Source organism: Orcinus orca, chromosome 13 (genome assembly GCF_937001465.1).
Source record: "Orcinus orca chromosome 13, mOrcOrc1.1, whole genome shotgun sequence".
NCBI classification, from domain to species: Eukaryota; Metazoa; Chordata; class Mammalia; order Artiodactyla; family Delphinidae; genus Orcinus; species Orcinus orca.
In genome coordinates, this window is record NC_064571.1 from 13,310,255 (window position 1) to 13,333,291 (window position 23,037).

The 23,037-nt window shown below is 41.9% G+C and overlaps 2 protein-coding genes across 4 annotated transcripts in view; one reads left to right on the forward strand and one right to left on the reverse strand.

Moving 5' to 3' along the window:
- Positions 1 to 7,191, reverse strand: part of RMND5A (required for meiotic nuclear division 5 homolog A) — a 61,108-nt gene extending 53,917 nt beyond the window's left edge. For 2 of the 3 annotated variants that reach the window (XM_004286652.4, XM_033418065.2), the window contains exon 1: positions 6,603 to 7,189. In XM_004286652.4, the coding sequence (XP_004286700.1) occupies positions 6,603 to 6,744 (142 nt within the window). In that variant the 5' untranslated portion in view covers positions 6,745 to 7,189. Of the gene's footprint in view, positions 1 to 6,602 lie in introns of all 3 variants that reach the window. The other variant, XM_033418064.2, reaches the window with a different exon arrangement.
- Positions 7,192 to 7,590: 399 nt separating this feature from the next.
- Positions 7,591 to 23,037, forward strand: part of RNF103 (ring finger protein 103) — a 105,751-nt gene continuing 90,304 nt past the window's right edge. The window contains exons 1-2 of the mRNA XM_049695883.1: positions 7,591 to 7,751; positions 8,904 to 8,976. The gene's annotated coding sequence lies outside the window, so the exon portion shown is untranslated. The remainder of the gene's footprint in view (positions 7,752 to 8,903; positions 8,977 to 23,037) is intronic.

Below are 23,037 nucleotides of genomic sequence, written 5' to 3' on the forward strand. Positions count from 1 at the left end.
CCCAAATGTCTTCATATACCAATACTAAGATATTAAATCTATATGGATTCCACAGATACAACAAACTCATCAAAGATAACACACTGTGCCCAGGCCTCTTAAGTGGAGAAAGACTTGGCAACATAAGCCTTATGGACTCCCTGAACAATGTTCCCAAATAAGATGAAAGCTTATTTCTAAAAGCCTCAAGTTCTGCCAGAGATTCTAGTCTCTGTTCTTTGAGGCGTTAGACTGCACGTAATCTAAGAGGAAGGCCAAACGAAATGCCCTGTTGAGAGCATCACCTCCCTGGTGTCTATCAACTTCTGGGAGTTACATGTACACAACTCAGGGCCAGGACCCCCCCCCCAACAGTTCTCCCCTCAACTGCATTTTGGGGTCATTTTCAAAGATTTTACAGATCAAGAAGCAGGGCCCAAAATAAAAAAAGACAGTTTTAATATCCCAAGTGAATAGTAGTTTGCCTAAAACACCACTCTCACTACTCGAACTACTAAGATTAAGACATGAAAACAATGGAAATTTCTCTACTAACTCTAGTATGACAGTATCACAGAAGTGTTGGCAAGTTTCTCCCTTACCGATGTTATTATCCAGAGTCAGAAACTACTTAAGAGATAAGATAACCCTAGGAAAATTATACCAATCATTAAAGCAATTTCAAATAAGTTCCCAAAGGTAACATGAATTGAGTTGTATTCTCTAGTCTACAGATTAAGTCATACCAGCAACTCAGTATTTGAATTATATGAACATTACAGTTAGAAGCCAAGGCAAAAGCTGAGAAATAAAGAAACCATCTCAAAGAACACTGTTATCAAATGTAACTTGTAGCTGCTCAACTATCACAGACATCTATCACTTCTGTCTGGGTGTGCAAGTCTTCCTTTCTAGAACTCTCTCTTCTGAGCAACAGTGGATCACATGGCCATACATCTGACATTTGCTAAGCACAGCCCAAGGTGGCTAATGGACTCCATCCACCAGGCCCAGTTACTGATTCAGGAAAAGCTTATGACCTGAACCAAGACAATAAAGATATTCCCTGGTAATTTTGTTGCAAATACAGAAAACAGGCATGTTCCTGTATCTGGGATCACAAGCAGTACAAGGATGACATGAGTCCACTGGCCATCTTTACTTCCATGTGGAAAAAGCTCTGCTGAGAATGAAGCCAACCATGGAAAGCACAGCTGAGAGAGGAAGAGACCAAAATCAGTCCTCACAACACCCTCTGTGCCCCTGGAGCCGCTAACCTAACCTCAGTCTTTTTAGTTATGAGTCAACAAATTCCATCTTAATTAAAACTATTCGGCCACTTGCAACCAAAAGGATCCTGAGTAATATACTAGTCTGAATGAGTATGGTGCCAAAGGACAAAGGAATATCTCCTAAATGAGTCTGAAAAGGAAAGGGTGACAGTTAAATCTGCTTCTAAACCCAACTGAAAACACCAACACTAACCTATTATTATTATTCTCACCATATATAAAATAGGCCCAAGTAGCTTGGTGACTGGTCTATTCTCTTCCTTGAGTATTTAAACAATGGCTATTGTTAATCCACGCAAACTTTTCTGACCTACTTATCTGCTACCTTCCAGACTAGATGTTCAACGTAGATGTCAAATTTTATTCAATTCAGAACTTTAAAGGCATTATTCTCTCAGGAGTGTCTTGTCTAGCAAAAAGTCTGATTAACAAATGGAAGACCAAGCTACATAGTCTACTTGAAGTACACCAAAGAATAAAGGTGAATAAAAAGACAAAGCACCAGTCCACCAAACCCTGATCCTTTTACAATTCATTCAACACAGTACACTCAACACTGGTAGGCTCTGAAAAGCAGAGAATTTACATATATAAATAAACATACTTTTCAATATGTATGTAGTATATACAACCCAAATTCTAGAATGCAAAGTTATGCCTAACATGCGACCATGGACCTCTGGTTTTTGTCTACTGACACAATACCACAAAAATTAGTTTAAAACATGATCATCTATTTTGTTTTTTCTTTCATGTTTAATTGCCTACTTCTCATTTGTCACCCTCAAATTTAAAAAAAAAGGAAGCAATTCTGCAGGTAGTAACTAAATTCTCTTTGATTCACCAAAGAGATAAATAAAGATAGAGGATCATACTTTAAAAGATTTTTTTTTTTTTTTTAATTTGCGGTACACGGGCCTCTCACTGTTGTGGCCTCTCCCGTTGCGGAGCACAGGCTCCGGACGCGCAGGCTCAGTGGCCATGGCTCACGGGCGCAGTCGCTCTGCGGCACGTGGGATCTTCCCGGACCGGGGCACGAACCCGTGTCCCCTGCATCGGCAGGCGGACTCTCAACCACGGCGCCACCAGGGAAGCCCTAAAACAGTTTTATTACTAAGCGTCAGACCACACACACACACACACGCACACACACACACAAGGAGTTTTAGATGATAATATGTATTGATCACACCCACAAATGAAATTGTCTTTACAAACTTGCAAATTGAGATAATACTAAGCCTAAATCACAGTAAGTAGAACCACAGGTCCAATGCTTCAAAGAAAAAATAAACAGTGATAAATTATCATTTCCCTGAATCCTCTTAAAATTTTTTCTGGAAACTAGCATCTCTGGCTGTGAAGTGGTCCAAGAATAAGAAAGACTGAGATGGAGATTTTTTTACTGGGTATCCTTTTTTATCATTTGAATTTATACCATTTACATGTATTATCTACTCAAAATAAATACAATTTTAAATTTAGAAAATTCCTTGAGAATCACTTTCAGAAACTATATTAGAACTCCCTTTAATAACAGCCTAAAAATAATAACTTTTTAAAATACTGTACATCCTTTACACTTACAAAGATTATAATTTTTTCAAGTATACCACATACATGTCATAAAGCCGTTACCCAATTGTTTCAGCCTAATTTTCTATCACGAAATATAAATTTAGAGTATCAGCAATACATGATATATAGTTCTTTTATGTTCTCCCTTTCACCACAGAAGTACAATGAGAAACAAAATATAAATATACTTGCCAAAAAAAGATAATAAATAATCACAAGTCAAATCACCAAAATGTATCTATACCATTTATCTGTTAATCAAGGGCTGTCCAAAGTGTGGTTCCAATACCACTGATGTGAATGGTGACTTTAGTTGTATGTGAAGTAATATTTTAATAGTTACAAATTTATTTTTAATACATAGTTGATTATACCTAACACACCAAATCTATGATTTCACAAATATCACCGCCTAAAATGAGGATAAATCTACTTAGGTGAAATTGTGAATCCATTTGAAAAATAAGAGTGCACATGCGTGAGGGAAGTTAGAGAAGAACCAGCACAGCATCCACATGAGATCAAGGGCACTCTGTGAACAATCGCCGAACAGCATCAACGGCATCAACTATACTGATTCTTAAATTAGACCGAACTTCACACTCACAGGGAAACTCTCATTGAAGAGCTGATACAACTAAATGACAACAGTGCTCTCCTCTTCCCTCAGAGTTGAGGAAATGCCACATGGGGCAATTTAGAGCAAATGAGAGATCTTAGGGCAGGCCAGGCAAGCACCCTTTGGGCAGTGTTTTCGATCTGGAATCAGAGTGGTGAGAGTGGACCTGGGTTGTCAATGGGCCTACAAATTAAACTCCACTGATGTTTGATCAGTTTCTACCACAAACCACCCTAACCATCCTCACTTGGTATAGCTGTCCGCTCAAAACTTTAGAAAAAAGAAATTTAAACATAAGAAAGTGTAATTCAACCTCCAAAACTGACCTGATCCCCTGACCCTCGCTAATGGACACTTCTAAATCAGGCAGTCACTCACCAACAGTATGATGCAAACTAGGGGATCTATGAAGTCCAAGATTCTACTTTATTCATACCACATTCTTACAAGAATATCACCACAAATGAGCCCAGAGAATGAGATCCAAAGCCCTAATGGAGGGTCCCAATTGGAGCCCCTCCCTCAGGTCACCAGAGGCCACCAGATCACTTGCCCAGACAGGTACATTCAGAGCCTTGCAAACTTCCCTTTAAACTTGAAAATGGAGTTCCAAATTCAGATTTCAGTCGATATAACTTTGAGAAGGGTATATCTAAGATTCAATGTAATACCCTGCAGAGAACTTTAGAAATTACCTGCTTTGAAAAATACCATAACCCAGATAGCAAAGCATGATGTCTGTTGTTTTTATATGTAAGAACACCATAAGAAAGTAGACTTTATTTTGAAAACTAGACCTGGCACTTGTGGTACTTATTTTTCTTTCATGTTTTATAGCTGCCTTTAGTCACTTAATCCCATTACTAAAGAATTTTTTAAAAATCAAAGAGATTATTAATTTAAGACTGCAATTTGGTAGACAAGAAGGTTAAAAAATAGGAGGCTGAAGAGGGAACACACACAATTCACCACATCTGACTGTTTGAATAGCACAGCAGACTCTGTGGCTAATACCCCGTTGACCGTAAGTTCCTTGAAAAGATCCCAAGCAAAGAGGTCTAAAACACATTCCTGCTTCAGCAAGTTCTCAAAATTATCTTATCCATCTGGGATGGGCCCCAAATCCCCTAAAATGAGGCTCACAATCACATTTCCCTACAATTAATATGCCCTCTGTCTTCTCATGGAAGAAAGGGATTTTACTTTCCATCTTCTGCCTCTCAAGCTCTGCCTATCCAAGCCCGCAATCTCTGACCTGGTCCCCAAAATGAAATGTTCCTTCCACCGCTCCAAGTCTGCACCCTGCACCCACTCCTTCCCTTTCTGTCTTTAACAAAACAAAGATCTCCTCTCCAGTTGAAGGCAGAGGGGGCACACCTTCAGCCCCATTACTTAAGCAGCCCCATACCCCTCAATCTGCATTATTTTTCTTAACTCCCAGTCACCTAGTTTATTTTAACAATTTTATGAAACTGCAAGCAAAGAGGGTCACTGACTCCCAATAGCAAATACCAGTTGACCAACCTCTCTTTTTCTAAGCCTGTCCTTTCTGTTTCTGGGGGCACCTCCTGGCCCTCCGCTCTTCAACAGGAGTTCAAGCCTGTGGTTAGATCCTAGAGTCGTTCTTCCCTGCAGCCTAAGTAATCTCCTTCACTCTCCTCTGTAGGAATGACACCAGGAAACCATCTTAAACCTTACTTTCCTCCTAAACTCCATCTATACATCTTCAGCCACCAGTAGACATTATGCCCTTGGCTATCTTCATTGGCCTTTCAAGGCCAACTTTGTCCAAAACCAAGTTCACCAGAGCCTTGCCAGGAGTCCCACCCCACTCCACCTCTCCTTCCCCATCACGGGCAGCCGTCTAGGTCTGCTCATTTTTCCATATTCATATTCCAAGTCGTACCCCCACTATGGTCTCTGGTTTGCTTCTTCCCCGGAGTTCAAACGTGACTGCCGGTGTCCACGATGAGATGTTGCTGTTAAGACTCCCTCATCATGGATGAGCACTAACTCTCAACTGAAAGCAGTCTGGGCAAGGAAGGTGTACAAGAAGGAAGGAGAGGTGGAGAGAAGCTCGGCTATTGCCACTGTCCTCAATCGCACCTACCACAGTATCGACATCACCCCAGCTACCAAACCTCCCTTGTCAGAAACTTCTGTTCAGCCTCTGAGTTGAGACCTCCCAACCTCTTCAATAAATCCATTAAATAAAGTCCTTTATTTCTTGCTCCCATCTGGGATGGGATTTGGGGCCCATCCCAGATGGATAAAACACTATGGATATTTTAATCTAAGGATACCAGACCTTTAACAAAACCAAAACCCAAAACCCTTCCCAACCAGCTTCCACAAGTTAACTCTGGCAACGTATCTGCCCCCAGGGCCCAGGGCAATAATAATATAGGGGAAACCCCTTCTAGAGAACATCTGTTTTCTGAAAGGAAATCAAGTAAAAACTTGACCAGGTAACGCAACTAACAACTTATGTTACAATGTGTTTCCGGAGAATTGCCTCTGTCTCTTCGCAGGCTAGGAGAGCTGAACAGTTTGATTTAGCCAGTTTCCTAGGAATCGTGTCGGTGCCGCTGTGGAGTTGAAGAAAAGCTACTTCTACACAGAGTCAAATTATGGACTTGCAGGAGCGGCTGTTCCGTTAATCCACAGCTAAGAATAACACTTGAGTTTCTAATTTAAGAAAAAGAAGAAAAAAAAAGAGAAGAAAGGCGAGGAAAGTCCCCGGGCTAAGTGTTCGGAGCAGGGGAGGAGGGGGCTCGTTGCACTGACCCTCTCATGGCCCAGATCCTTGGGCCCAAGGCAACTGACGAGGAGCGCCCACCCCGGGAGTGTAGCAGTTTGCAGGTGCGAAGGACCGGCCCCCATCCCCGTTTAACCCGGGCTGGAGCCCGTGGCTCCGGAATGGGTTTCCGGGTGGGTTCGCGCTGACTCGTAATTAACAACGAGGACGGGGCAGGTTCGAGACAAATCGGGCGAGAGAAGGAGAAAAAGTCACAGGGGCCTGGTGGGTCTCCGCGCCCCGGGGAAGGCGGGACCGGGCACCCTCCTAGCCCGCCGGGGCCTGAGGGACGCGGGCGGGTGGGCCCGGCCCCGCGCGCCCACCCGGGCCGCCCTACCGTGGCTCTGCAGGATCTCGTGCTTGAGGCCGCCCGTGTAGTCGATGAGCTCCTCCAGGCCGCGCTCGCACAGCTGCCCGTAGCCTGAGAACTTGTGCAGCACCTTCTCCAGCTCGCGCTCCACCGTCACGCACTGATCCATCCCGGAGGCGGCGGCGGCGGCGTTCGGCTCCCCGGTGCCCGGGTGTCCGCAGCCGTTCGGCCCGGGCCCGGCCGAGGCCGCGTCCTGCTCCTCGTCCCCCAGGCGGGCGGCGCGGGCGGCCGAGGCGGCGGACGCGCTAGCCCCGGCGCCGGGGGACCCCGGCGAAGCCCATGCCCGCCTGCCCCATGGCGCCCTGACCCCGGCGCGTCGCCGCTGCTCCCGCTAGCTGGTCCCACCCGGCCCCGCGCCCCCGATCCCCGCGTTCGGCTGCCAGCCTAGGCGCCGCCGATTGTTTTTGTTTTCACGGGAACCGACCGATGACCTGGTTCTCCCGGGCGGCACCAAGCGCCGCCGACCCGAGGGGGAGGCAACCACCCCAGCTAGAGAAGGAGGAGGCGCGGGCCGTACCAAGCGCACCCTCGAGGGGGGGACAACCCGGCGAGGGCGGGCGGAGGAACGCGACGAGCGTCCGCTTGCGCCGCCGCTCTAAAGCTGTGGGCCGTACCACGCGGGAGGCGTGCAAGGGAGCGGGAGAGGGTGGAGCAAGGACCCAATTGGTCCGAAGAGCTAAATAGGGAACTTTGGAGACAGCCCCAGAGATTTGAGAGCGCTACAACTACGCGCTCCGTAAACAAGAGGGTGGAAACCGTCCCGAACCACTCCGCCCAGAAACGGGGAAAACGAACCAATGGGCGCCGGGAATACGTAAGGAACAAACATCCTCCAATCCCTGGCCGAGGCGTAACCCTTCAGCCAATCCGAGACTAGGGGCCAAACCAATAGACTCGCTGTTGGAGGGGGTGACTTGGAGAGCATCCCGGGAAGCAAGTCGTTTCTAGAAAGCCAAGAGGGAAAACAAGGCAGAAATAAAAAGGTCTATTTCCCGTAGGACTTCGCTCTAGCCCTGAGTTATTTCATCCCCCATCACTCCCGGGGGTACTGTCGTCCCGAAGTTTTGGAAGACCGACTTTCCGCCCCGGAGGAAAAATCAAGCCTGGCCAGGAGTGGTGGGTGGTGCTGCAGGCGAGGGTCGCTAAAGAGAATGAAAGGCGGGGGTGATTCTGGGGCGGGAGAGGGGGCTGCCTGCTGGCCGGGCGCGGTCCGCGGTGCTGTCTCGACTCTTGCGACACCGGAAGGTCACACGCCTCACACCTCCACCCCCGCAGGCCTCGGCCCTTTGGCCCCTAGGCCTGGAGCCTCTCCTGACCGGTTGCCTCAACCCGCGTCTAATGCGGGCAGCTTCGCGGAATGCAAATTCGCGTCGGAGATCCTGACGGCCTGGCCCCTGCCTCTTCGGCGCCTTACTCCTTTGAATCGGATGGAGTAACCCCCTTTGCGTAAATCCTTTCCTTGACTTACCGTGGCGCCTCCAACCTTGGCCTATACCTGCTTGCCCACTGAGCTGCACCTGCACGAGGAGCCAAGCTGGTTCTTGCTTCAGGGCCTCTGTCCTTAGCTTTTCTTTGGCCTTGGAAAGCTCTTCCACCTGGTCATCCACCTTGTCATTAGCTCACTTGTCCCACAGAGGGTCCTCCCCTGACCACACTAATGTATCTTCTACCCTCCCGCACTCCCTCCTCCATTGGATGTAATAAACTATATCATTTATTATAATACCTATTATACTACCAGTTTTATTCTTTTCGCTCTATTTATTAAAATCTGAAATGATCGGATTAAATCATTCGTTTACTTTTCTGTCTGCACCTCTTCAATAAAGTTCCACGAAGGCAGCCCCCTTGCCCGTCTTTTCTGTGCCTGGAACAGTGTCTGGCAACATAGTATGAAATCTTTTTTTTTTTTTTTTTAATTAAGGTAAAATCTCTTTGAGCCTCAATTTCCTTTTTTTATAATTTGGAAATAATCAGAATTAATAGCACTTCACGTCATTGTTAGGAAAAGTAAGTGAGATAATTTGTGTAAACAGCCAGATGCACGCGATAACCACGTGATAAATAGTGATGGTGGTTGTTACTATTGTTGTCAGTTCCCAGGAGTAAATCTGAGATGGCAGTTTAAAGTCATGGAATCATGTTGGTCTAGCACCCAATCCTGTAATTTATTTCTTGGTAATTCTCAAGGGCAGCCCCAACGGTTGCTGTTACATATCTTCTTTCTCTTCCCCACCTAACCTGATTTCCTTTCTCCTTTCTTGGCAGGTGGCCCTGATTCCAGCTTCACTGAGAAAGTGAAAAACATCCAACTCCAGCACCCTCTGCCACTCTTCTCAAAGTATGTCTACCTGTAGCATCCATTTTGTTAACTGTTGTCAAATACCTAAAGGAAGAAGAGTCCCTTCTCCCTTCCTAAGCTGCCAGCGGACCTGGGGACATGGGGGAAACCTTCATGTAACCCTCCTCAAGCTGTTTCCCTTTTCCTCTCAGTCCTTCCATGGCCAAACTGCCCAAACAAATCCTCTGCACTTGTTCCTCCTGTTTCTCCAAGGATTTCCTTGATAAACTCAGTCACCCTTTTCTCACTCTTTTTTCCTTGACCTCTGGAATGGGTTTCCGGGTGGGTTCGCACGATCACTATTTATCATGCAACACATGAAAATTATGACTCACCATCGCTTTTAAAATTCTTCCTTCACCTTCAGGGCATTGCCATGGTATGGTTCAGTCACCCCTTCTCCCTTCCTGGCTCTTCTTTCTCATTTAGTCACCTATGTGGATGAGCATTCGTCCCAGGTTCTATCCTCAACCTTCTCTTTTCCCTTTACCTGCTATACTGTGAGAACACATTAAACTTGCCCCTCTCCAGACTTGATGTGTCTCATAAACCAGCTTCACATTCCCCCCAACTAGCAAGGCATCACCATCCAGAAGACTCGTTACCTCCAGTCAACATGTCAGGAACAGAATCCGTATTTCCCTTCTACAAAAGACTTTCCTCCTCTTGACTCCTCACTTTTTGTCAGCATTACCTTAACTCTCCCATGTTCCTCTGCCACTTCACCATCCTCATCATTAACTTACCTCTAGGATTCTTGAAAACCTTTTCCCCATCAGATTCCTTGACTCCACTAACCTGTTTCCATTGCCAACTACATCCTTCTCAAGATCCATCTACTAAGTCAGCTGCTTTCAGTCACCCCAGAATTATTGGTGCTTCCCAGGATTTTGTCCTCATCAGTATCCCTAAGGATAAAGATTGTCTCACTCCCTTTTCCATTCACCCTCCACATGTTCTGTTGAGTCTAACTTCCTAATGTCTTAAATGAGGCTTTTTAGTTTCTACATCCTTCACCTTCCTTAGTACTTTTGACATGTTTCCAAGGTTATAATTGCTTCTCTTACCTGCCTTTATCTCTTACCTCTACAGTCCCACCAGGTGAATCTTCATTCCCCTCGAAAGGTTGTTATAAGAATTAAATCAGACCAAAAAACAGAAGAATTAAATCAGACAATCCATGTAAGGCACTCAATATAATAATGCCTGCCATATGGTAAGAGCTATTATTATCCACTGAACAGAAGTAATCACGACTCCCCATTACTTGCAGATTCAAATCCTAATTCTCAGCTGCATGGTCTGCCCAGCATAGTGACACATCACAAACACTGGGCACTTTCATACTTTCAAGGTGAGTTGAGTACAGCTTCTTCATGCTTTTTCTTCTTCTAGAATGCTTTTCTTTATTCTCAGCTACTCAGATCCTCCCCTTTCTTCAAGTAACAGGACAATTCCTATTACTATTGATACCTTTCACTATTGATACTTTTCACTATTGATACCTTTTTCCAGATCTTGGTCTACCACTCCCCAATATGGTAGTCAGCAGCCATATGTAGCTATTTAAAATTTTAATTAAAAAATTTTTAAATTCATTTTCTCAATTGTACTAACCACATTTCAACTACTCAGTAACCACACATGGCTAGTAGCTACTGTCTTAATCAGCACAGTATGAACATTTTCATTGCTGTAGAAAGTTCAGTTGAACAGTACTGATCTAGACCATGACCATAGTAAAGTTACCAGCCACTCCTTTAACTGCTGGAGGACTTTGCTGTTCAGTCATTTAATGCTTAAATGCATACTGCCCCTGTATTTTTAGTTAACTTTTCCAATGTGTACCTTGTTTTCTCAACTAGATTGTTAGCACCTAGGTCAGGGCTGACTTTTCTTTCCTCTCCTATGATTTAATCAACACAGAAAAAGTGCTCTAGGTATTTGTTAAAGGAAAGAAAACAAGAGGAGAAGAGGCCTCAAATTTAACCGAGGAGAGAAAAATAGTAATTTTAAGGGCAGAGATCTTTACGTCCTCTCCTTACTTTGTATTGGCCCTTCCTACCCAGTGCACAATTGCTTTAAGTCTAAACCTTGATTTCTCAGAGAAGGGTCTGTAGAAGCAACAACCGAAAAAGTCCATTTTCAGAACAACTGCAAATTATTTTTCTATGATTGCATTTTTACCACACAACAAAAAATAATTCACTCACACACGAACACCAACCAGCCAACAAACAAAAACCCCATCCAGTATCAAATGGACTCCTGCCCCATATTTTGTTCAATCTAGAGAACCTTTCATTTGCAATTATTCTGGTCTTTGCATTGGTCCTCCCCTCCACTCCAGATTCCTTTCTCTGTAACATTTAAGAAAACAATCGAAAGAAAGAAAGAAGAGGGGAAAAACCCCTTTGTCTTATGACCAAAATACATATTCATTGTAAGAAAATCAGAAAATACAAATAGGTGAACAGAAATAATCAACCCGTGAAATCCCAAGACCCAGAAAAAAAAAATCAGTTTTAACATCTGGGGTGAATTTCCAGAGTTTTTCCTGCATATACACATAGACCCATATGTGAAGGGTAGCCCTCGTTATATGTAACTATTTTGTAAACCCCTTTTACTGTCCACTTAACATTTCTCTAACAAAAAGAAGTTTTTAGAACTGCTCATGCCATCTTTTTGAAATGTTTAATAGTTAACTATAACTTAGCATTCACCCTTATTCTCATATGTATTCTTTTCATTTTGACTTATTCTTAGCTTGAAACTAGACAGAGGCAAGACAGAAAAAGTCAAAATTTCATCTTTCAGATTTGAGAATCTATTAAAAAACTGCTTTAAACATACGCTTTTATGCAAAATGCACTTTCAGATATGAGTAAGAAAGACTATGTTTATAATTGTAAAAAACAGACCTTGTTTAAGAGACCTTGCTCATTTACTGACTGTTCTAGCTGACAGCCAATATGAAAGTAAGGTTAAATTGACAAAATGCATTATTATGAAATGCTGGATTACAAAAAATAACATTCCTTTTCATCGTTTCTTTAAAAATCAATTTTTATCATTTTTAAGCCAAAAAAATAATCTCCACATGGACATTTCTGGAAATTGCTACTAAGAATAATTTCAGAAATGGGTGGACTTCCCTGGTAGCGCAGTGGTTAAGAATATGCCTGCCAATGCAGGGGACACGGGTTCGATCCCTGGTCTGGGAAGATCCCACATGCCCCGGAGCAGCTAAGCCCGTGCACCACAACTACTGAGCCTGTGCTCTAGAGCCCACAAGCCACAACTACTGAAGCCCGTGCGCTTAAAGCCCGTGCACCGCAACAAGAGAAGCCACAGCAATGAGAAGCCCGCGCACCTCAACGAAGAGTAGCCCCAACTCACCTCAACTGGAGAAAGCTCGCGAGCAGCAATGAAAACCCAACGCAGTCAAAAATAAAATTAAAAAAAAGAAATGGGTGAAAGCATAACTACTAGCAAAAAATATTGATCTGAATGTTTTTCACTTCTTTTATATCTCCTCTGTGGTTCGGGGCATATTGCCACTTACATGCCTGTTTGCCGACATGGATGATACTTGCCTACCATAATGACCTGCTGTTAGGGATTGGACAGGCAGTGTTGACAGTAATGCCTTTCCTTCTGTATCCATTACCACCTTCTTTCCGCATCACTAATGTTTGTAGGAGACAGCCTCTCTCACCAGCAAAGCCCACCCCAATGTAGCCTTCACCCCTTCTGTAAGCCACTCACTGGTTGCCTTCTAGTTTAGATACCCCCTTATAGATCTCGACGAGGATGATATGTAGGCATTGCCCTCATATATGACGTCCCGTAGGGAGGTATTTACACCTTTCGGACCTGCTCCCTCAAGTTTTATTGGTCTGAATCTTTTTCTTTTTGGAATCCTGGTGTCTTTCTTTACTTTGTTTCCTGCTCACTCTTTTGTGTGGTTTACCAGGTCAGGTGTAACCAGAAGGGTGCTAGCACTGTAACCCTGAAGTAATTCATTCAACCCCTCTCAGGCTCAGTTTCCTTATATGTAAAATGAGAAGCTTGAAATAGATGACCTTTAAGTCCCTTCCAGTTCTAGAATTACAGAGATGTCAGTGTTTATTAAGCAACATGTGAGGTGCTACACAGCCGAACAGGAATGGGTAGATGCACCCTCCCTGCTTTTGAAATCTTTGATTCTGAATCATTACTTCCTCATTATGGAAATGCAATGGGTTCCCCCCACCCCGGCTTTGTTTATTTATCCTAGTAATAATAATAGCTGTCATTTATTGAGTGCTTACAATATGCCAGGCACTTTTCTTTAAATGTGTGATTATCCAAAGCAATCTTTTGAAGTAAATATTATTTTTATCCATATTTTACAGATGAAGAAACTGAGGCAGAGAGGAGTTAAGTAATTTCTCGAAGATTACACAGCTAATACACAGTGGAGCTGGAGTTTGAATTTGAGTCTGTCTGACTCCAAAACCCATAAGCAGTGTACCTCAAAAAAGCAAAATTATGCTCCATGATTACTTGTTAACATGGGGTTTCTAATAAAACAAAAGATCATTTATCCTAAGTAGTGTGGTTAGGTAATAGGAGTCTAGGGCTAAAATTCACAAAAATTGTAACATTTCTACTTAAGATTCTTTGGTAAGAATCTTAACCAAACAGCCTTTATTTTTTTTTTAAATAACAGTATCTACTTCACCCACCTTGCAGCATCTCTGAGTTATATATATTTATTTATAAAGTAATATAAATATGTTTTCAATAGTAAATGCATACATGTAATTAGTAAATGTATAAGAATATATATGTATATGTAGATATATAGAGAGTACTCTGTAAACCATGAAGCCCTATAAAAATTTGGGGTGCTGTTATTTCCTCCTATTATGTATGCATTTGATTCATCTGTTTATGTATCTTACTATGCCTCTCTTCAGGGCAGAGTCTAGGTTGTAAAGATTCATGACTTTTGACAACCTGGGGGAGACTCCAGATAGTAAACTAAGCAAGTGCTTAAAAATGGCCTTTTGAGACTTCCAGTTCCACAAACGTGAAGTAATCCCATTCCTCCAGGCTGTTCCTAAAAAACTCTGGACATAGCACAGAAAACAAACATAGGAATGTTTTGAAAGGTAGGAAGAACATACATAGGAACAAACATAGGAATGTTTTGAAAGGTAGGAAGAAGTTGGGCTGCATAGGGGTCTTGGGACTTGAGAAATGCCATGGTGGTAAATTCACAGGTTTCCTCTCATATCTCAGATGGGGCACTGCAAAAGCCTTCAACCCAGCACCACAAACAGGCACAGACAAAAGCTCCAAGAAAAGCCCTCACCAACGAATGGAAAAAAGAATGGCCTAACAATGAAAACTTTGTTGGCCATACCCATCCTACTCCAGCCAAACACACAAAAAACTGTATCCTCTACCCCTAGCATGGTATCAGCAGAGCTGAGCAGGGACTTAATTTCCACTCAACCCCCTTTAATCCATGGACGTGGAGGCAGCACTCCAATTCCTCTGCAGGATGGTTTTGGCAGGGCTGAGTCAGGAAGCTGATCTTCCATCTCCTGCCTGGCAAAAGCAGGTGGTGCTCCAATTCCCCCAGCAAGTGGTATCAAACGCGTTGAGCAGGGAGCTGAGCTTACAGCCCCATTAAGAGGCAACAAGACAGTGGTAGTTGGCGCCCCGAGTGCACTGGGAAGTTGTCAGTGGAGCAAGGGGAGTGCTGAACTTCCACCCCACCTATTTGCGACAAGGCAGCATGAGTCAGTGCTCCACTTTTGCCGAGGTGGTGTTGGCAGGGCTTAGAGAGAAACTAAACATACATACCCAGCCGCCCATATGCTAAATCTCAACAGGGGACTGCCTGCTAAAGAATAAGGAAAAAGAAGACGAAAATGTAGTGTGATCCAGAGCTTTGTTAATATGCTATCAAGAATGTCCACTATCCAATTTTTTAAAAAATTACTCATCCAACAACCAGGAAAATCACAACATGAATGAGAAAAGACAATCAATAGATGCCAACAATGAGATGAATCAAATGTTGGAATTATCTGATAATTATGTTAAAGCTATCAAAAAATACTTCAATCATTTACAAACTTTCTTGAAACTGAAGACAAATAATTCAGCAAAGATATAGAAATTATTAAAAAAAAATGAAATGGAAATGATAGAACTGAAAAATACATAAGTAAAATTAAAAACTTGCTGTTGGGCTTCCCTGGTGGTGCAGTGGTTGGGAGTCCGCCTGCCAATGCAGGGGACACAGGTTCGTGCCCCGGTCTGGGAAGATCCCACATGCCACGGAGCGGCTGGGCCCATGAACCATGGCTGCTGGGCCTGCGCGTCCGGAGCCTGTGCTCCGCAACGGGAGAGGCCGCAACAGTGAGAGGCCTGTGTACCGCAAAAAAAAAAAAAAAAACAACTTGCTGTTTGGGCTCAATAATAGAGTGAAGATAGCAGAGGATAGAATCAGTGAACTTGAGGAACAGACCAGTAGAACTTACCCACTCTGAAAAACAGAGAGAAAATAGTCTGGAATAAAATGGACAGAGTCTCAGTGACTGTGGGGTGTTTTGTTTTTTAAAGTAACAATCATATCACTCTAGTCACAGAAGGAGAGGAGAATGAGAGGAAGACTTAAAAAGTATTCAAAGAAATAATAGCTGAAAACTTCCCTAACTTGGCAAAAGATATAAACCTATGAATTCAAGTTGAACAAATACCAAATACTGTTAGATAAACCCAAAGAATTCTACTCCAAGACATATGACAGTTAAACTTCTGAAAAATAAAAAGAAAATATCTTGAAAACAGCCAGAAAGAAATGACACCATTTTGTATAGGGGAAAACCAAAACAAATTGCAGCAGATTTCTCACCTGAACCACAGAGGCCAGGAGAAAGTGGCACATTTTTCTTTTTTATTTTGAATTTTAGAATTTTTTAATTTTTTTACACAGCAGCTTCTTATTAGTTATCCATTTCATACATATTAGTGTATATGTATCAATCCCAATCTCCCAATTCATCACACCACCACCACCACTCCCCCTGACACTTTCCCCCCTTGGTGTCCATACATTTGTTCCCTATATCTGTGTCTCTGTTTCTGCCCTGCAAACCGGTTCATCTGTACCATTTTTCTAGGTTCCACATATATTCATTAATATGATATTTGTTTTTCTGACTTATTTCACTGTGTATGACATAGATCCAGCCACATTTCTACAAATGACCTGATTTCATTCCTTTTTGTGGCTGAGTAATATTCCATTGTATATACGTACCACTTCTTCTTTATCCATTCGTCTGTCAGTGGTCATTTAGGTTGCTTCCATGACCTGGCTATTGTAAATAGTGCTGCAATGAACATTGGGTTGCATGTGTCTTTCTGAATTATGGTTTTCCCTGAGTATATGCCCAGTAGTGGGATTGCTGGGTCACATGGTAATTCTATTTTTAGTTTTTTAAGAAACCTCCATACTGTTCTCCATAGTGGCTGTATCAATTTACATTCCCACCAACAGTACAAGAGGGTTCCCTTTTCTCCACACCCTCTCCAGCATTTGTTGTTTGTAGATTTTCTGATGATACCCATTCTAACCGATGTGAGGTAATACCTCATTGTAGTTTTGATTTGCATTTCTCTAATAATTAGTGATGTTGAGCAGCTTTTCATGTGCTTATTGGCCATCTGTACGTCTTCTTTGGAGAAAAGTCTATTTAGATCTTCAGCCCATTTTTTGATTGGGTTCTTTGTTTTTTTAATATTGAGCTACATGAGATGTTTATATATTTTGGAGATTAATCCTTTGTCTGTTGATTTGTTTGCAAATATTTTCTCCCATTCTGAGGGTTGTCTTTTTGTCTTGTTTATGGTTTCCTTTGCTGTGCAAAAGCTTTTAAGTTTCATTAGGTCCCATTTGTTTATTTTTTGTTTTTATTTCCATTACTCTGGGAGGTGGGTCAAAAAGGATGTTGCTGTGATTTATGTCAAAGAGTGTTCTTCCTATGTTTTCCGCTAAGAGTTCCATAGTGTCCGGTCTTACACTTAGGTCTTTAATCCATTTTGAATTCATTTTGTGTATGGTGTTAGGGAGTGTTCTAATTTCATGCTTTTACATGTAGCTGTCCAGTTTTCCCAGCACTACTTATTGAAGAGACTGTCCTTCCTCCATTGTATATCCTTGCCTGCTTTTTCGTAGATTAGTTGACCATAGGTGTGTGGGTTTATCTCTGGGCTCCCTATTCTTTTCCATTGATCTGTGTGTCTGTTTTTGTGCCAGTACTATATTGTCTTGCTTACTGTAGCTTTGTAGTCTGAGGTCAGGAAGTCTGATTCCTCCAGCTCCGTTTTTTTCCCTCAAGACTGCTTTGGCTGTTCGGGGTCTTTTGTGTCTCCATATAAATTTTAAGATTTTTTGTTCTAGTTCTGTAAAGAATGCCACTGGTAATTTGATAGGGATTGCATTGAATCTGTAGACTTCTTTGGGTAATATAGTCATTTTCACAATGTTGGTTCTTCCAATCCAAGAACATGGTATATCTCTCCATCTGTTTGTGTCATCTTTAATTTCTTTCATCAGTGTCTTATAGTTTTCTGCATACAGGTCTTTTGTCTCCCTAGGTAGGTTTATTCCTAGGTATTTTATTCTTTTTGTTGCAGTGGTAAATGGGCGTGTTTCCTTAATTTCTCTTTCATATTTTTCATCCTTAGTGTATAGGAATGCAAGAGATTTCTGTGCATTAATTTTGTATCCTGCAACTTTACCAGATTTATTGATTAGCTCTAGTAGTTTTCTGGTGGCACCTTTAGAATTCTCTATGTTTAGTATCATGTCACCTGCAAACAGTGAAAGTTTTACTTCTTCTTTTCCAATTTGGATTCCTTTTATTTCTTTTTCTTCTCTGATTACTGTGGCTAGCACTTCCAAAACTATGTTGAATAATAGTGGCAAGAGTGGACACCCTTATCTTGTTCCTGATCTTAGAGGAACTGCTTTCAGTTTTTCACCATTAAGAATAATATTTGCTGTGGGTTTGTCATATATGGCCTTTATTAAGTTGAGGTAGGTTCCCTCTATGCCCACTTTCTGGAGAGTTTTTATCATAAATGGGTGTTGAATTTTGTCAAAAGCTTTTTCTGCATCTGTTGAGATGATCACATGGTTTTAATTCTTCAATTTGTTAATATGGTGTATCACATTGATTGATTTGCGTATATTGAAGAATCCTTGCATCCCTGGGATAAATCACACTTGATCATGGTGTATGATCCTTTTAATGTGTGTTGGATTCTGTTTGCTAGTATTTTGTTGAGGATTTTTGCATCTATATTCATCAGTGATATTGCTCTGTCATTTTCTTTTTCTGTACTGTCTTTGTCTGGTTTTGGTATCAGGGTGATGGTGGCCTCATAGAATGAGTTTGGGAGTGTTCCATCATCTGCAGTTTTTTGGAAGAGTTTGAGAAGGATGGGTGTTAGCTCTTCTCTAAATGTTTGATAGAGTTCACCTGTGAAGCCATCTGGTCCTGGACTTTTTTGTTGGAAGATTTTTAATCACAGTTTCAATTTCATTACTTGTGATTGGTCTGTTCATATTTTCTGTTTCTTCCTGGTTCAGTCTTAGAAGGTTATCCCTTTCTAAGAATTTGTCCATTTCTTCCAGGTTGTCCATTTTATTGGCATAGAGTTGCTTGTAGTAGTCTCTTAGGATGCTTCGTATTTCTGCAGTGTCTGTTGTAACTTCTCCTTTTTCATTTCTAATTTTATTGATTTGAGTCCTCCCTCTTTTTCTTGATGAGTCTGACTAATGGTTTATCAATTTTGTTTACCTTCTGAAAGAACCAGCTTTTAGTTTTATGGATCTTTGCTATTGTTTTCTTTGTTTCTATTTCATTTATTTCTACTCTGATCTTTATGATTTCTTTCCTTCTACTACCTTTGGGTTTTGTTTGTTCTTCTCTCTCTAGCTCCTTTAGGTGTAAGGTTAGATTACTTCTTTGAGATTTTTCTTGTTTCTTGAGGTAGGCTTGTACTGCTATAAACTTCCCTCTTAGAACTGCTTTTGCTGCATCCCATAGGTTTTGGATCATCATGTTTTCATTGTCATTTGTCTCAAGGTATTTTTTGATTTCCTCTTTGATTTCTTCAGTGATCTCTTGGTTATTTAGTAATGTATTGTTTAGCCTCCACGTGTTTGTGTTTTTAAAATTTTTCCCCTGTAATTGATTTCTAATCTCATAGTGTTGTGGTCAGAAAAGATGCTTGATATTATTTCAGTTTTCTTAAATTTACTGAGGTTTGATTTGTGACCCAAGATGTGATCTATCCTGGAGATGTTCCATGTGCACTTGAGAAGAAAGTGTAATCTGCTCTTTTTGGATGGAATGTCCTATAAATATCAATTAAATCTATCTGGTCTATTGTGTCATTTAAAGCTTGTGTTGCCTTATTAATTTTCTGTCTAGATGATCTGTCGATTGGTGTAAGTGAGGTGTTAAGGTCCCCCACTATTATTGTGTTACTGTTGATTTCCTCTTTTATAGCTGTTAGCAGTTGCCTTATGTATTGAGGTGCTCCAGTGTTGGCTGCATATATATTTATAATTGTTATATCTTTTTCTTGGAGTGATCCCTTGATCATTATGTAGTGTCCTTCCTTGTCTCTTGTAAAATTCTTTATTTTAAAATCTATTTTATCTGATATGAGTATTGCTACTCCAGCTTTCTTTTGATTTCCATTTACATGGAATATCTTTTTCCATCCCCTCACTTTCAGTCTGTATGTGTCCCTAGGTCTGAAGTGGGTCTCTTGTAGACAGCATGTATATGGGTGTTGTTTTTGTATCCATTCAGCTAGCCTGTGTCTTTTGGTTGGAGCATTTAATCCATTCACGTTTAAGATATTTATCGATATGTATGTTCCTATTACCATTTTCTTAATTGTTACGGGTTTGTTTTTGTAGGTCCTTTTCTTCTCTTGTGTTTCCCACTTAAAGAAGGTCCTTTAGCATTTGTTGTAGAGCTGGTTTGGTGGTGCTGAATTCTCTTAGCTTCTGCTTGTCTTCAAAGCTTTTGATTTCTCCGTCGAATCTGAATGAGAGCTTTGCCAGGTAGAGTAATCTTGGTTGTAGTTTCTCCTCTTTGATCACTTTAAATATATCATGCCACTCCCTTCTGGCTTGTAGGGCTTCTACTGAGAAATCAGGTGTTAACCTTATGGGAGTTCCCTTGTATGTTGTTTGTCGTTTTTCCCTTGTTGCTTTCAATAATTTTTCTTTGTCTTTAATTTTTGTCAATTTGATTACTATGTGTCTCAACGTGTTTCTCCTTGGGTTTATCCTGCCTGGGACTCTCTGTGCTTCCTGGACTTGGGTGGCTGTTTCCTTTCCCGTGTTAGGGAAGTTTTCGACTATAATCTCTTCAAATATTTTCTTGGGTCCTTTCTCTCTCTCTTCTCCTTCTGGGACCCCTATAATGCGAATGTTGTTGAGTTTAATGTTGTCCCAGAGGTCTCTTAGGCTGTCTTCATTTCTTTGCATTCTTTTTTCTTTTTTCTGTTCTGCAGCAGTGAATTCTACCATTCTGTCTTCCAGGTCACTTATTCGTTCTTCTGCCTCAATTATTCTGTTATTGATTCCTTCTAGTGTATTTTTCATTGCAGTTATTGTATTGTTCATCTGTTTGTTTGTTCTTTAATTCTTCTAGGTGTTTGTTCTTTAATTCTTCTACGTCTTTGTTAAACATTTCTTGCACCTTCTCGACCTTTGCCTGTTTTCTTTTTCTGCGGTCCTGGATCATCTTCACTATAATTATTCTGAATTCTTTTTCTGGAGGTTTCCTACCTCTACTTCATTTGGTTGTTTTTCTGGGGTTTTATCTTGTTCCTTCATCTGGTACATAGCGCTCTGCCTTTTCATCTTGTCTGTCTTTCTGTGAATGAATTTTTTGTTCCACAGGCAGGATTGTAGTTCTTCTTGCTTCTGCTGTCTGCCCTCTGGTGGATGAGGCTATCTAAGAGGCTTGTGCAAGTTTCCTGATGGGAGGGACTGGTGGTGGGTAGAGCTGGGTGTTGTTCTGGTGGGCAGAGCTCAGTAAAACTTTAATCCACTTGTCTGCTGTTGGGTGGGGCTGGGTTCCCTCCCTGTTAGTTGTTTGACCTGAGGCGACCCAACACTGGAGCATACCTGGCCCTTTGGTGGGGCTAATGGTGACTCTGGGAGAGCTCCCGCCAAGGAGTACTTCCCAGAACTTCTGCTACCAGTGTCCTTGTCCTCACATTGAGCCACCGCCACCCCCTGCCTCTGCAGGAGACCCTCCAACACTAGCAGGTAGGTCTGGTTCAGTCTCCTATGGGGTCACTGCTCCTTTCCCTGTGTCCTGATGCACACACTACTTTGTGTGCGCCCTCCAAGAGTGGAGTCTCTGTTTCCCCCAGTCCTGTTGGAGTCCTGCAATCAAATCCCGCTAGCCTTCAAAGTCAGATTCTCTAGGAATCCCTCCTCCCATTGCCGGACCCCCAGGTTGGGAAGCCTGATGTGGGGCTCAGAACCCTCACTCCAGTGGTGGACTTCTGTGGTGTAAGTGTTCTCCAGTTTGTGAGTCACCCACCCAGCAGTTATGGGATTTGATTTTATTGTGATTGCGCCCATCCTACCATCTCACTGTGGCTTCTGCTTTGTCTTTGGATGTGGGGTGTCTTTTCTGGTGAGTTCCAGTGTCTTCCTGTCGATGACTGTTCAGCAGTTAGTTGTGATTCCAGTGCTCTCCCAAGAGGGAATGAGCGCACGTCCTTCTACTCCACCATCTTGAACCAATCTCGGCACAACATTTTTCAGGTACTAAAAGGATTGTCAACGCAGAATTCTATGTCCAGTGAAAATATTTTTCAGTAATGAAAGGGAAATCTTGGCATTCTTGTTGAAGGAAAATGAGGAGAATTTGTCACCCGCAGACATACCAAAAAGAATATTTTCCAAACAAAGAAAACAAAAAAGAAAATTGGAACATCAGAAAGAAAGAAGGAACATAATAAGCAAAAATACTGGTATGTACTATAGACTTTCCTTCTCTTCTTGGGTTTTCTAAATTTCTAAATTTACAGTGCAAGCAAAAATTATAATACTGTTTGATGTGGTTCTAAATGTATGCAGAGTAAGTGTTTAAGACAATTCTATTAAGAGGGAGGGCAACACATAAAGGGAGATAAGCTTTCTATACTTAACTTGAATTGGTAAAAGGACACTAGTAGACTGTGATAAGTATGTATAGTGTTATACCTAGAGCAACCACTAAAAAAAAAATTTACAGAGTAAAATTAAAAATACTATAGATAAGGGGAAAATGGGGAGTTACTGTTTAAGGGGTACGGAGTTTCTGTTTGGGATGATGAAAAAGTTACTGAAATGAATAATGGTGATGGCTGTACGACACAGTGTACTGAGTTGCATATTTAAAATGACTAAATATGGGAAATTTTATGTTACGTATATTTTGCCAAAATTTTAAGCATAGGTAATTAAAATAGCTAATTAAAGAAACACAGCAGTGGTAATCATTTTGCAATATATAAGTGTATCAAATCAACATGTTGTACATCTTAAACTTACAGAATGTTATATATCAATTATATCTCTGTAAAGTTGGGGAAAAACACTATAGATAAATCAAAATGTAATTCTTCCAAAATGTTCAAGTAGGAACTTCCCTGGTGGCACAGTGGTTAACAATCTGCCTGCCAGTGCAGGGGACACAGGTTTGAGCCCTGGTCAGGGAAGATCTCACATGCCGCAGAGCAACTAAACCCATACACAACTACTGAGCCTGTGCTCTAGAGCCCATGAGCCACACCTACTGAGCCCACATTCCACAACTGCTGAAGCCCACGCACCTAGAGCCCATGCTCCACAACAAGATAAGCCACTGCAATGAGAAGCCTGCGCACTGCAACGAAGAGTAGCCCCCACTTGCCACAACTAGAGAAAAGCCCGCACACAGCAACAAAGACCCAATGCAGCCA